This window comes from Corylus avellana, chromosome ca6 (genome assembly GCF_901000735.1).
Source record: "Corylus avellana chromosome ca6, CavTom2PMs-1.0".
In the NCBI taxonomy this organism is placed as follows: domain Eukaryota; kingdom Viridiplantae; phylum Streptophyta; class Magnoliopsida; order Fagales; family Betulaceae; genus Corylus; species Corylus avellana.
Window position 1 is genome coordinate 10057984 of NC_081546.1, and position 14860 is coordinate 10072843.

At 35.8% G+C, this 14860-nt stretch overlaps 1 protein-coding gene, 1 long non-coding RNA gene and 1 other non-coding gene across 3 annotated transcripts; 1 reads left to right on the forward strand and 2 right to left on the reverse strand.

Annotated features, from left to right (window-relative positions):
* Positions 1-1055, reverse strand: LOC132185722 (uncharacterized). Its single transcript, XR_009440631.1, has 3 exons — positions 724-1055; positions 161-339; positions 1-47 (listed from the first exon to the last, which is right to left on the reverse strand). It is a non-coding gene; the product is annotated as an uncharacterized LOC132185722 (long non-coding RNA).
* Positions 1056-3090: 2035 nt separating this feature from the next.
* LOC132185985 (small nucleolar RNA snoR100) lies at positions 3091-3201 on the forward strand. Its single transcript, XR_009440670.1, has one exon. It is a non-coding gene; the product is annotated as a small nucleolar RNA snoR100 (small nucleolar RNA).
* Positions 3202-4876: 1675 nt separating this feature from the next.
* LOC132184678 (uncharacterized) lies at positions 4877-8849 on the reverse strand. The gene is made up of 4 exons (XM_059598399.1): positions 8065-8849; positions 5749-5844; positions 5566-5633; positions 4877-5139 (listed from the first exon to the last, which is right to left on the reverse strand). Exons 1-4 carry the CDS (start codon positions 8683-8685, stop codon positions 5022-5024), a joined length of 903 nt encoding a protein of 300 aa, XP_059454382.1. The 5' UTR covers positions 8686-8849; the 3' UTR covers positions 4877-5021.
* Positions 8850-14860: the final 6011 nt, after the last annotated feature.

Here is a 14860-nt window from a genome sequence, read left to right on the forward strand (position 1 = left end):
TTTTCAGCTTTTGTTTCTTGCTCAATTCGCCTTTCGATTTCTGCATCCTGAAAATCATACATTACAATCAAAATGAAGTCTATATACCACATAAAAATTGCTCTACCATCGATTAGTAGAAGGGCATAAAAGAGCACGTATTTTACTGAGTATAACTCACCTGTGCATTCTCTTCAGTATCAGCTCCATTGTAGTGACGGTTTCTGCTGCAGAATGAGCCCATATTTTCAATCACAATAGACAGCATAGAAGATGTAGAGTAAAGTTTTGCCAGAAGTCTCAACTCCTTAATGTAGTGTTGTCACTCATTATCAGTTCGAGCTGACCTATATCACAAAACTTAGAACATCCAGTGATCAATAAAGATGAGCTACATCTCCCCAGACCCAAAAAAAAAACTAAAAAATTAAAAATTAAAATTAAATATCTTAGGCCATTAGTCGTAATTGATGAAATAGTTAAATCAAACTACTTTAACAAATGAATTCCTCAAAAATCAATTCACGAGAAAGACCATCCAAAATGCTTCGCAATGAGAAACCCACAAAAAGTTTCATCTTTTTTGAAAAGAAAATGATATACACACCCTCTTGATCTACCATTTTAAGATCGAATCACCGCGATTTCCTCAGCAGAATCCGACCCAAAAAAAGAAAAAAAGAAAGATCTGCGAGTAGAAAATTTGGGAATGCAACACAAAACGAGAGGCTTAAAAGAAGTTACCTGATAACCAAGGTCCAAGAGGCTGTTTTTCTGAGCTGTGGAGTTGAAGAAATGGCGGTAGATTTGGTGGATTCAGTGAGAATGAAGCTGAGAAAAGCAGTTCCCTCTGGTGTTGTTCAGAAACCATATACAGTTTTATATAAATAGATTAAAAAATGTCGTAGAAATGGATATTAGTAAGAGTTATTTATTTATTTATTTATATTTATATATAGTTAGAGAAAGAAAAAGGGCAGCTAAATCTGGAAGGAGGGAAAGAGTACGAAAGAGCGCCGAAAGCTGCAAGCCTCTTCTCCCCTCCCCTTCTATCTTCGGTCAGACTTATAAAGACGGACCAAGATAAAGAAACTCCCTACTTATATTAATTTTTTTTTTTTTGCTTGTTTCTCGGGAAAATACACTCACTTACGCCGTGACTTTATATATATATATATATATCTCTCTTCCCAACTCGCTACCAACTCCGAAGGATATTGGTTAATCCTCCTCCGGGAACAACATTCAATCCTCCTCCGCTTAAACCGTTGGATTCATTTGACTAATAACGGGTTTTGTTTTATTTTCGTTTTATTTTCAAAAATCTTCTAAGTTGAGTTTCCACTTGATATGCAAATTTTAGGGCGAAAATAAAACATTGGTTTTCATTTGTTTAGAAATCAGTCCTTAACGAAAAAATAAAAAATAAAAAACTCTTTCCACACCTTTTAAAGCGGAAGTGACTAGTTTCAATTCTCTATTTTTCTCTTGTGTGAACATGTCAAAAAAAAAAAAAAAAAAACCTACTCTCCCTTTCTGAGTTGTCCAAATTACTGGAAGAGTTTTTGCCACGTCTTTTAACACGCCATTTTGCATGGAATTATATTGAGGAATACTGGTTTTTGCAAATTTTTTAAAAAAATATTTGATTCTAAAATGATATATCACAATTTCATCATCTTATGTCTCTATTTATTAAAACAATAGACCACTTGAGATCCATCCACCAGGGCGGACAGCCCCCAAAATTTTAAATCCTCCCCCTAATTTTTTGTTTTCTTTTAAAAAAATATATCCTTAAAAACATTTTTTTTGCCCCCGATTTTTTTTTTTTTTTTGTTAGTTCTACCCTCCCAAACCTTAAAGTCTAGTCCTGCCCCTGCGCATATATGCCGCCCCCAATGCTTTAAGGAAAAAAAAAAATTTGTAGGGTTAAATTTGAGTTTTTAGTCAAATTGGCCTTACCCAAGCTCAGAAAAGATTAAAAAAAAAAAATGGCCCCTACTCATTTTTAATTTGTTGACCCTACCTATTAAACTCTTTGGTCTTGCCTAAAAAAAATTTTTGGCTACCCACTAAAATTTTGTAGCCCTATAGTCCCTCCCAATATATCTTTTGGCCGTTACCGCCTTACCTATTAAAAATTGTAGTAACCCAACTTTTAGTCATAACTACCTATTGATTACCTATTTGAGATTTGACTCTACCCACTAAATTTTATCTTTCTTGAATATCCAATAATACATCTCATTGCCTTTCTAATCCTAAACAATCACAAATTCACAATCAATAACCTTAAAATTTGAAACTTTTAGAGATTACTTTCGTATGTTAGTTTAATTTTCCAAATAACAAATAAATGAAAAAAAATGGTAGCATTATATTTCTTCGTTCATATGTTGTATAAGGCTTCATTCATATTATTGATGCAATTTTTGGTCCACATTACTACTTGCTAGCGATATTTCTTTATGGTTGGGATGTGAGTAAAAGTCTTGTACGTCTATGGTATTCTTGTAAAATAAGAACACGGTCAGAGAGTCTTCGATTGGGGCCGAAGACTCTCTAATGCCTAAGTTAGCATCTTGTGTGTAGACAAAAATATACAATGATAATATGCTTCTAATATCATATAATTTGTGTGTGTAAAGTGAGATATATGAAAATGAGTGAGAGAGGTTATAGAGAAATAAGAGTCTCCTCCAAAGAGAGAGACATGAGAGAGAGTCCTAGAAAAAAGAAGACATTTCTTCTTTTATATGCTAATGGTGACACGTGTCACCATATGAATGGACAATAGCAAAATGGTAGATAAATATAAATAGGTGGACATATTTTATCCTTAACACATATCTTAAGACGCAACTTGTACTGACTACGTTCTCATCTTAAGGTTGTTGCTTATTCTTCGTGTAAGTTTCAATTGTCTTTAGTTTTTTTTTCCTTCTAGTTTATGTTTTTTCTAAATGAAAGGTTTTCAATCAAGACTTTTTTATCCATGAAGGTTTGTAGTAATAATAGCCTATGCAATATTCTTTTTTTTTTTTTTTTTTGGAGAAAATAGTCTTTGCAATATTCGTGTACAATAAGTCGATGCTTTGAATGACATGAGAATGAAGGAAGCATGATCATGTGCACGGACATGGAGTTCACGTGTCAACATGTCTACTCCCTCTTATGCTTTATTGGCTTTAACTTTGGGCCTGGTTGCAACCCATATCTTTATTCTCTCTTTTTTCTTTTTCTTTTTTACTTATGAAAAATTAAAATTTACGCTTTGGCTTATGCCTCGGTCTCTGGACTCTGCCCATAAAATTTTTCGACTTCGTCTCTACTTGAGATGGTGACATATCGTTTTGCAACTAAATTTTTTGTAAAAGTTTTGAAAAACCTAGCAAAAATTGATTTATGTGAAAAAAAAAAAAGTATAAATATTTGGTACGAAAAAAGTAAAAATGTAAGAATATTTGGTATAAAATATTTTTATTTTGTATTGATTTTTTTATTTGAATAGTAATAAAAAGTAATTGATATGATGTAAAAAAGTAAAAAATGTTGAGAAAATGAAAAAAGTGAGAAATAGTATCAGGCATTTGTGGCCTTTGCCAAACAAAGTCCTAGCATTTCTCAATTATACTTATCTCCAGAAATGATAATAAAATTATCAAAGACCAAAAAAAATAAATGAAATTAATCAAGGTTAAAACTACAAAATGAAACCAACAAAACTCCAAGCTAAGGTATATGGATTATTTTTTGTTGTGAGTGCATTTGTTAGTATTATGTCACACATTGATAAAGTATTAAAAAAATATATAGTAGTTGATATATTTAAGTGGATCGAAGTTCATTAACTTAAGCACTTTGATTAGAAGTGGTGTTTTAATTTGTATACTAATGTACTATTTGTTGAACTCCTCAAGTTCTCTTCTTTACAATTGGTATCAAAGTCATGATTAGTTTCCACTACTAATACAAATGTATTGGTTTAACGTGTTTAGTTTCACTTCGGTTAAAAAGTGTAGTGGCTCTTGGTGTACGAGTGGGACTATTGTGTGAGTGTAAAAAGAGTATGATAGCTTTTAGTTTATGAATGAGGCTATTGTGTAAAAGATTCATACGCGATGAAGAATTAGGTTAATGTGAAAGATACTCACAAGTGAGAAGGATATTCATTATAAATATACATTGATAAGTACAAAGAAAAATAGTTAAGATACTTAACAGGACCCAAGCCTAAATGTTTTTACTATAAAAATTAGGGGTGTCAATCCGGTTCGGTTTCTTGGTTTTTGGCCAAAATCGGGGACCGAAACCGGGGTACCCGATTACCAGCCGATCCGGTTTGTACCCGGTCTGGTAACCGGTTTTTATATATATTAATTCAATTACCTAAAGTGTATATATATATATATATATACCCGGTTCTGGTAACCTGGTAAAAACTGGGTACCGGCACCGAGGTACCCGATTTTTGGCTTTTCCAAGCCGGAACCAGAATCGGGTCTCTCGTTTCCCCGTTCCAGTTCCCCAGTAATTTTTGATACCCCTAATAAAAAGTGTCACAATTTATATATTAATGTATTTTTTGTTGAACTCTTGACTCAATTCTCTCCCTATCTAACACCTTCTTGTCTCTCTCTCTCTCTCTCTCTCTCTCTCTTCCACCCCCCTCTCTAGGGTTTTTGAAATTAGGGTTCTCTAGGGCTTTATACAAAATTCAAATTAGAAAATGCCAAATCATCACTACTCACTAGTGTCCAGGTAAAATTGGCATGTATCACACAAACAAACATAATATTATTATTCACACTTATTTATTAGCTCATTTCGTATTTTATGTAATTTAATATTCTAATTTTTTAAATAATTGGTATAAAAAATTACTTAAAACACATTAAATCAACTAATATAAAATAATGACAACCACATACATAGATCTATGCAGATCGAGAATACATGAAGCACGCACAAAATTAAGAATGTTTGGTGTCTAGCTACGTTAAATCCAACATGATTACGTTAAATATATAATAAAACAATCACGAGGACCCACTTAAGAAATTTTCGACAATGTTGTTGAACTGTCCAGAGCATTCAATCTGGGGAACATGTGACGTGTTCTTTATCACTTCTAATCTTGCCTTCTCCCCAAGAAGCCTGCAACATGCATATTGGTTGGAAGAATCTCCAAAACAAAATAAATTGTGGTATATAAATTTGAGGTAAAAATTACTCGGTTTGTTTCGATGTAAAATGTTTTTTGTCAAAAATTTTGACAGTGGCTCAGCCAGGTCTTGACGAGTTCTGACCGAGTTTCGGCGGTGTCCTAATTAAGTCACATTGGTGGCCCAATGAAGTCTCAGCGGGATCTCAACAACATCTCGATTGGGTTCGTCGATTTGAGAATGAGAAGCTCAAACTCAAAAAATAGTTTACAGTTTTAAAAAATAGAAATCATTTTAAGGAAATTAAAAAACCTTTTTTCGATCAAACGGAAAATATTTTTTTGTTAATTATTATTTTTCGTCATACAAACACAGAACCTAAAATTGAAATTAAGAGAGAGGGAAAAGGAGCACATACTCCTTGAGTTCGGTAGCCATCTCTAAGGGAAATATCTGGTCACGGTCTCCCCATACTATCAAGACCTCCTATAGGACAAATGGAGGTACAAATAATTATGGTAATATATTGCCTCAAATCTGAAAAAGAATTCTTGTACAAATATTTATATGTGTTGTTTTATGTTCATAAATTAAAAGGTACCTGCTTAAGAGGATGCACGTTTGGTGTGTCATCTCTCCCAAGGGTTAGTCCCTTCAAAAGTTCAATCTTTTCCTTCCTGTTTTCTGAGTACAATTTCTGCATCCAAATCAAATATCCATATGTCATCATCTTCGTCAAATAACTATATTGTTATATGGAAATGGAAAATTGAAATTAAGTTAAATATACTAAATTGAGAGTTTTTAAACTTTGAAAAAAAGATTACAAAATAGAAGTATATGAGGGTTTAAGTAAAGTTTTCCTTAATTTGTTTGATCTTTTATTTGTTTAAGGGTTAAATGCATCAAGCCTCCTGAACAATCAGTCATTTTTCAAAAAAATTATATCAACTGTTATATGTAACACTTAGATATATCAAACTATTATTTTGTGGCAAAAAAAAAAAATGCCCATTTGTTAGTGTTGACTGTGAATGGATGGAAAAATAAAATTTTGATCAAAATCTTTTGAAAACACCCTCACTTTGGCAATTAAAAAAAAATAAAATAAAAAAATCAAATTTATCCTTTTGAATTATTATTATTTTTTTTGAAAAAAAAATATAAAAATTCTAAGGTTAAAGGTGGTTCGGCGTGGCCAGCAAGCCACCCCGAACCCTTTGGGAGTGGCCCATGAGCCCAAGCTAATTTTCTATAAAATGGTAGTTTGATATATCTAAAGGTCACACTTATCAATTTGAAAATGTTGAAAATTCAATGAGCTTTTTTATTTTTTATTTTTTTTATTTAACCCTTTGTTTTTCCAATATCAAGGCAAATTCCGTTACACGTCACATTATTGGAGATTATACTATATAAATGCATACACAAATTTCAAAGAGAAATGTTAGGTATTTTCCTTGTGTTCTCTTAGTGTCCACCTAATACTTGATTGATATTAATTTTTAAAAAAGCAAAAGAGAAAGTCACTTATTTCTTACTTGGTTTAAAAAAAATAAATAATATCCGCCTAAGACTCAGAAGACACCACGAGAATATTAAGAGAGCACTTAGCATATTCCAATTTAAAATACTTGAAAATAATTATAGTGTGTTATGGGTAAACCTCGAACATTTCAACTATTCTTTACCTAACTACTAGATTAGTCTAATGATTTAACTTTGGCCAATAATGTTGAAAACGTATCCCTTGGAAAACAAAAGCAAAATGATATCATAATAAGAAAGGGAAAGTAAAAATTGTTTTTTACCGGTTTAAAAGTCACTTTTTTTTTGTTAAAAACAAAGAAATAATCAATTCGTAGTTTCATTGCTTTCAAAATCACTCTGTCAGCTTTTTTTATTTATTTATTATTATTATTAATAAGCTAATTGCTAAGTTACGTGTAAGTTGTAACCACACATACTCTGTAAAATTACAATTATGCACTCAACAATAATAAAATTACCATAATTTTTTTTTTTTTTTTTTAAAAGGAAAAAACTTGATGTGGTGAAGGCCCCTCATCCATGAGGTGGTGGAGGCCTCCACCTCCACAAACTTCCACCAACCTTACAGTAAGGGAGTGGGTGGATGCGTACTTTCACACAATTCTACAACTCCTGCTTTGTGGGGTGCTCTGTGGATTAACAAAGGAGGTGGGTGGAAGCTCCGCCCCTTCTTTGTGGAATGGGTGGAGGCAATCTCCATAGGTGCCTGGTGCCTGGTGGACACCGGCCTCCACCTTCCAAGTGTGTGTATTTTTTTTTTAATGATATAATTGTAATTTTACATAATATAATGACGTGATTGTGAGTGATTTGGTAACTGGTTGACGTGACAGAAGAAGTCTAGTGAAAAATTTGGAAGAAAAAACTGATGAAGAGAGTGACTTTTAAAGTAATATTTATTCACAACGAACCTATCTCTTTAGTTAGGATTTAAGTTAAAATATATGAAATGACATTTATACTCATACAACTTTTATATAATTTTAAATTTAATCTTAATTTCACATTAAAAAATGAAAAAGAAACAAAAAAAAATTGATGGTATTTTAGTATTCTTCTTTCTCATAGAAAAATAGTTTGCATCCAAATAAAAAAGCCGTGATTCAAAGCACGCGAACACGACATCCAGGAAAATTTTTTTTAAAAAATATTTTAATGTAAAAAATAAAAAAAAAATTTTGCCCGCGTACTAAACTATTTATCTTCATCCAAATAAAAATAGTAAAATTGAGAGTTTTTATTCTCAATATATTAACCCTAAAACAAAAGTAAGTCCATTGGGAGTAGTGCTACCCACCACGCCGGTGAGGTGCCACAACCGTGTGAGGTGTTTCATGGGTATTTGTCAACAAAGAAAGATATTTACCTGCACCAAGTCGTTGAGAAAAAAGTCGGGAACGATGTTGAAACGCATGGAAACGGACAAACCCATCAACGTCCGTAACTGACTCGCCGTGACGGGCAACATAAGCTCCTCAATCTTCTCCAACTTTGCTCTCTTCATCAACGCCTCGTTATCTCTCCGTCTCATATTAACCCCGGAGCTCGCGATGACCGCCTTTTCAACTCTCTCCGGCCACATCCTCGCCACGTGGTAGGCCACAATGCCGCCGTAGCTCGTTCCCACCACGTAATATCTTTTCACTCCCAAGATCTCGAGCAGTTTTCCGACCGAAGCCGCCTGAAAGGTCTCGGCTCTCTCCGACGACCTGGTGGTGGAGCCGCCGAAGAAGACGAGGTCAGGGACGTAGACGTTGAAGTGAGGGGAGAAGAACTGGACCTGCTGGCGCCACTGCCAGAGTGCTATGGGACCGAAGCCGTGGATTAGAACAAGCGAGGGTTTTTGTGTGGTTTGGGTGGGACCCCAGAAATGGATGGTGGTTTCGCTGTCCACGTCGATGCTCTGTGATGAGAGGCCGGAGGCGGTGAAAGCGCGGCGGAGGTATATGCCGTAGAGGGAGACTGGGCTGAGAAAGTGTGGAACCATTGCCGTGAAATTGGTGGAGAGGGTGTGACGTGGGAGGGTTGAGCGTTTGGGGTACGCCAACTCCTGTTTCTTCTTTCTGTTCTATAACTTCTATGAATGCAATTTTGGGATAGAGCGGTTGTTTTCATATAAAGAAGAAATTGGAGTAAGCTATTTAAATCTAATTTATATAGGTGGTTTGTGTGGCGATTTATTTTAAGTTATTTTATTTTATTTTTATAAGTGATTAATAAAAAAATTATTCAAAATATATTATATCAATCAGTGTAAAATCACTGTGAAATGATGGTAAAGAATAGCATTAATCATTTTATGTCGGTTGAGTTGGTATTTTTAAGAGCATTTCCGATAGAAGTTGGCAAAATAGCTATAAAAAAATTACAAATTTTTACTTTAAGTATTACTCATTTTCTTATATACTCCAACAGATTTTCTTTAAATATTATTTTGTGTGGAAGAGAGTGAAAGAAAGAGGAGAGAGAGTAAAAGAAGGAAAGTGAGAGAAAAAAAAATAATAAACAAAATTTATAGTGTGAAGAGCGAAAAAGGTTAATCAGCTTATTTACTGTTCGCAATAAATAAAAAAAATTAAAAAAAAAGTTAAGTTGCCTAATTCTATTGGAGAGGAAAAAACACCCATAATAGTCAGATTTAACTATTATTAAACATTTGATAATGTGGAAATGTTCTAAGTGATTTTTTTTTTATGTCAGTAACTTAAAAAAAATTACTGAAAATAGGTATGTAATAATTAAGTGTAATAAATGAGTTTGAAGAATAACATTATTATTATTATTTTAAAAAAAGGCCATTTGTTGAAATACTTCACTCAAGAAGCAGCTGAAATCTATAATATATTATTAAAGACTATTGCAAATAATCGATGCTAGCAACGGTTCTTAAACTTTTGATTTAACATATTTAAATTAAAATGCAATATCATGGAAAAGCCCTATGATTGTTTCCTTTGATCACATCACCTATGTCACATGACCATCCATCCATATTTGAAGCATTGTATTGAGAAATAACCATCATGAATGATGTGAGACAGTGACTTTTGATAAAAATATTTCACATTTTCAAACTATTTAAAACCAAAAATACAAAACTTGTGACTTTTGTAAAGTAGTTACAGGCCGGACACACCTATTTTCTTTCCAACATGATTCTCGTATCTGAGAATTTTGGTTGCTTGGGCAATAAAGCAGGAACGATTCTCTCTTTTTTTTTCAAAGTTATCATAGAATATGTTGTTTTGTCGAAGGAAACAGGATTAGAGATTTCCATTGATCGTCTTATTGCACTCTTCAACGATTTGTTCTCAAATTGCATCAAATACCGCTATCACGGTAGCCCTCTCCTCGACCTTTTGGTTAAAGAATTATAAGATCGAACGACTCTGTGTTTGACGGAGTCTACCATGCACCCACACATTTAGAACATTTTTTTTTTATTCTATTTTAATGGGAATAATAATATGTAGATCTAAATAGATGAGGTGGAGTATTGCTATGGAGAAAGGGTGAGGTCAGACAAGACAAAAGAAAGAAAGAAAGAAAAGGTGGACATGGTGTGTCGAATTAAAAGGGCCGTTGGGGTTGGTTGGTTGGTTGGTTGGTTTTGTTGTGTTGATGAAGGTGACCCACCGACCGAAATCCTTCACCAAACCCTCCCTTTACTTTGATTTTTAAAAACACTAGTGAGCCTTTTTTTAGTGCACTCAGCATCTTGACATGAACTACATTACTAGGTTTTTTTTTTTTTTTTTTTTTTTTTTTTTTTTTTTTAAAGAAAAGAAAAAAGAATAATAATAAAATTCATTAAAGTATGTTTAGGGGAATTCAGCCCATAATCTGAGTAATTTGAAAAGACAATTAGTGTAGGAGGAGATGGGTCCATTTACATGATGGGAAGTAATTCATATTAATTAAGATTGTGGGCCGCATAATTTTTTGATCCATCAACCTTGTTAATTGAGCATGACTTCAAAGTGTTGAAACCTTTGAGGATATAATATGAGTAAACATTTTATCTCATAAATATTTGGTTAGAACAGTTTTCAACACAATAAATACGCTTTCTTCGGGATCTTCAATAGTCGTCGTGCGCTCCAAATCACTACAAAAAAGGCAATATTACCGGGGACACTCCGACGCCAAAGTCACAATACGCTCAATAATATGTGTGTGGATATTTCAGGATTCAAGATGTTTTAGTACCTTGTGTAGGGGCATATTTAAAGGCTTGGGGAGCTGAAGTAGACTTGGACTGGATCTTCTTATTTGAATTGGTTTGAGAGTCTAGAGTTGAGATATAACTCAACAGCTATCATGTAGAGATAAATATTCAACCGATATCATGTAGAGATAATCTTGAATAGTCATCTTGTAGAGATAAGTAGGACGTCTTTATTCCAATATTATCCTAATTGGAATATATCTGTCTATTTAATTAATAGGCCTTGCTTATTAATTAATATCTTCGTGGGCCTAAGCTTGGCCATTGGGCCCAGAATTTGATGGACTTGTAGTGTGAATTTATTCCCAACAGTTACCCCCCAATTCCCTTAGCCAAGATACTTGAGTAATGGGAATTTAGTCAAAGCCTTTTGATGGCTTATTGTTTGACCTTGTCCGAGACTCGTGTCTCCCTTGTGAGTGTGCTTTGAGCTTGTCAGTTGGAGCTTTTCAGCTTTGTTTTTGGCATCGTCTGAGTTCCCCGGAGTACTCCCAGCTCTATCCTTTGCCCGGGGTTAAACCCGTCCTAGTTTCGAAATACCTAGGGATCATGCCCGGGTCCCTCTTTAAGTCGCCAAAATAATCCACACCTGCACAATAAACTTTAAGCAGTAATTTGTAAGTCTTTCAACAAACTAACCTTTGTTCCTCGCTTGTCTTGGGGGTGATTCCTTGTTTTGTGACTGAATTGTCTCATGTTGCTTGTTTTTAGCCCAAGGTTGTCTCCTTGTCTCATGGTTGCCGAGAGTACCCCCCAACTATTTCCTTTGCCCGGGGGCTAAGCCTGTTATATCCTTGAGATACTCGGGGATCATGCCCGATCATCTCTCCAATGCTCGTTTTGAGAAACTAGGCTCCGAACCTGCATAATAATCTTCAAACAATAATTCACAAGTCTTTCAACAGACTAACCTTTATTCCTGGTTCACCTTGGGGTGATTCCTTATTTTTTACCGGGTTGTTTCCCGTTGATTGTTTTTACACAAGGTTTTCTCCTTGTTGCCGGGAATGAGTCTTCTTGTTTTTTGACCGGGTTGTCTCCCGTTAATAGTTTTTGCCCAAAGTTGTCTCCTTGTCCTTGTTTTAGAGGGTTGTCTCCCTATTCTTGTTTTTGCCCAAGGTTTTCTCATTGTCCTTGTTTTAGAGGGTTATCTCCCTATTCTTGTTTTTGCTCAAGGTTTTCTCCTTGTCCTTGTTTTAGAGAGTTGTCTCCCTATTCTTGTTTTTATCCAAGGTTTCCTCCTTGTCTTCGGTGGTGAAATATCTGGTTCTTCCTTAACATATCCAGGGGTGATATACCCGGTTCTTCTTTGAAATATCCGGGGGTGATATACCCGGTTCTTCTTTCAACTATCCGGGAGTGATATACCTGGTTCTTCTTTAAAATATCTGGGAGTGATATACCCGATTCTTCTTTGAAATATCCAGGGGTGATATACCCGGTTCTTCATTGAATCCCGCTTGACAAACTAAGCTTTAACCTGCAGAATAATCTACAACCATGATATATGAATCTTTCAACGGACTAACCTTTGCTTCCCTTTCTCCTTGGGGTAGCTCCTTGTTTTTGTCCAAGGTTTTCTCCTTGTCTCCGGGAATGAACCTTTGCTCCCCTTTCACCTCGGAGTAGCTCCATGTTTTTGTCCAAGGTTTTCTCCTTGTCATGTCTACCAAAGAGTAATTGTCAAAAGGGGTCTTCGGAGGACTGAGGACACTCCAATGCTTAAATCAGCATTACTCTTTATTCAAATCAAATTTATCATTGAAAGACAATCAAATAATAAAAGCATAAAAGCATAAATAAACCAAACTCTAGGTGTACTATTGATAGTACTTCTTCAGATGCTTCGCATTCCTTGCTATTTCCTGTCACTGCTTCACCCGATCCTGGAAGTAGTCTTCCTTGTGGAGTTAGTCTTTCCTCTATCGGTGAATCCTCCAGCTATCATCCAGATCTCACCTATCACATCCTGGTGTCTCAAATCTCCGCGTTGTCGGCTCCGGCTCCTTTCTCTTCCTCTGTTACCATGCTCCTGGGGTTCATCTTCCCGGGGATGGTTCTCCCGGCCTCTTCCATCTTGGCGTGGGTGGTCCCGTGGATGGTATTCCCGGGCATGGCAGTCCTGGTTATTCCTTGGTTGATCCCTCTGACCCCCCAAGAATTGAATCAACTTACCATTCTTGATAAATTTTTCTATCAATAGCCTCAAGGCTATACATCCTTTGGTGTAGTGACCTCTAGCCTCATGAAAATCACAATATCGATCATTTTTCTTCTCTGGAGGATTGCCCGGTATCTTTGGTGGCCGGACAAACTCTGGATCTTTTTTGATCTCCATCAACACCTCTGACATCTTAGCATTGAGAGGCGTGAAATCATAGTCTTGATACTTCTTCTTTGAAGGTTTATGTTTCTCTACTACCTTCTGGGTCTCCTTCTTCATATCTTCTTCTTGTCCCGAATGTCTCGTGCTATCTATTACCTTTAGAACATCAGCCTCATTGATGAACTCTTGTACCTTGCTCATCAATTCCTATAGATTGCTCGGTGATTTCCACGCCATCTTCCTCATCACTGGCTCTTTGGTCAAGAGTCCATGATAAATCGCCGAGTATATTAGGTCATCTGAGGGTTCTTCAATTTCTGTCTTCTCTAGGTTGAACCGAGTTATGAATTGCTTCAGGGTTTCATCACTGCGCTGCTTCAGAGTCAGCAAATAGGACGGTGGTTTTTTTCGGATCCGTGAAGTCATAAACTTAGTTAAGGGAAGGCCCTACAAGCCACCTCATCTGGGATACCAAGGAGGTGCACATGTGATCGAAAATCTTCCAAGTGTTCGACTGGATCTCCAACCCCCTTATAACTCATCATAGGAGGAGCCTTGAATTTTTCAGGCAACCGGTATTTGTCCACATGTGGGGAAAAAGGTGAACCGGTTCCCTGCAACATCTTCTCCACAAAGGTGTCCTTCCCTTTATTCTTCCGCTCCATCTCTAGGTTGGTGAACCTCTTGTCAAACTCTGCCATCCTTCGGTTGAGTTCGTCATCTCTATCTTGGGTACCACTGATTTTGCTATCATTCACCCGATTTTCCTCCTTTCGGCTTGCATGCTACTTGAAGTTGTCTTCTTGGTGTCCTCCTCTTGGATGATTATGAGTACTAACACGGCTGATGTGCTCTTCTTCGTCCCGCCTACCACGGGTTTTCTCACGATGAGAGTGCGTTTTGCCGTGTTAGGGCTTCGATTTGCGCTGCCATTGCCGCAAAGTGTTCAGGATCTCCCATTTCCGGTTGACGGGGAGGTGTGTTGTGTTGAACTGATCCCTGTTGAACTATGGGATCAACAAGGTTGATGCTGATAACTAGATCTATTGGATCAATCTGGCCGGCGTGAATGACCGGTTGAACTATGGGATCAACAGGGTTGATGCTGATAATTGGATCTATTGGATCAATCTGGCCGGCGTGAATGACCGGTTTCGGATTAGGCTGGACCAATGGACCAACATGGTTGGCTATTTCCGTTCGTGACTATCGAATTGCAGTGCTTCCCGATCACATTGTGACCACCATGGTGGGATTTTTTCTTCCCTTTTGTTTTTTCCTTTTCTTCTTATCCGGGATAGAGTATCCCCAAAATGTAATAATTTAGAATAAGAATTACCTTATTCTCATAACCAATCAAAACCAAACTTGGAATTTAAACCAGAATAGCCTATTCCTAAACTAGAATAGGAATATAAGCTTAAATCAAGGTAACCTATTCTTAAACCAGAATAGGAATATAAACTTAAATCAAGATAAGCTATTCCAAAACCAAAACGGGAATATAAATGAATAAGACAAACCTGTTGCCAAACACCAATTTTCTTCTCCAAATTCCTCCAACGTACGGCCCTTCACGTGCTATTATATATATATATATATATATAT

What these genes read in the sequence shown, in the direction of transcription:
- LOC132184678 (XM_059598399.1), bottom strand. Translation starts at nt 8,685, where the DNA reads ATGGTTCCACACTTTCTCAGCCCAGTCTCCCTCTACGGCATATACCTC. An exon ending in ACGTGCATCCTCTTAAGCAG is followed by an intron (nt 5,634 to 5,748) that starts GTACCTTTTAAT and finishes TTTGTCCTATAG; the next exon opens with GAGGTCTTGATAGTATGGGG. An exon ending in ATGGCTACCGAACTCAAGGA is followed by an intron (nt 5,140 to 5,565) that starts GTATGTGCTCCT and finishes TGCATGTTGCAG; the next exon opens with GCTTCTTGGGGAGAAGGCAA.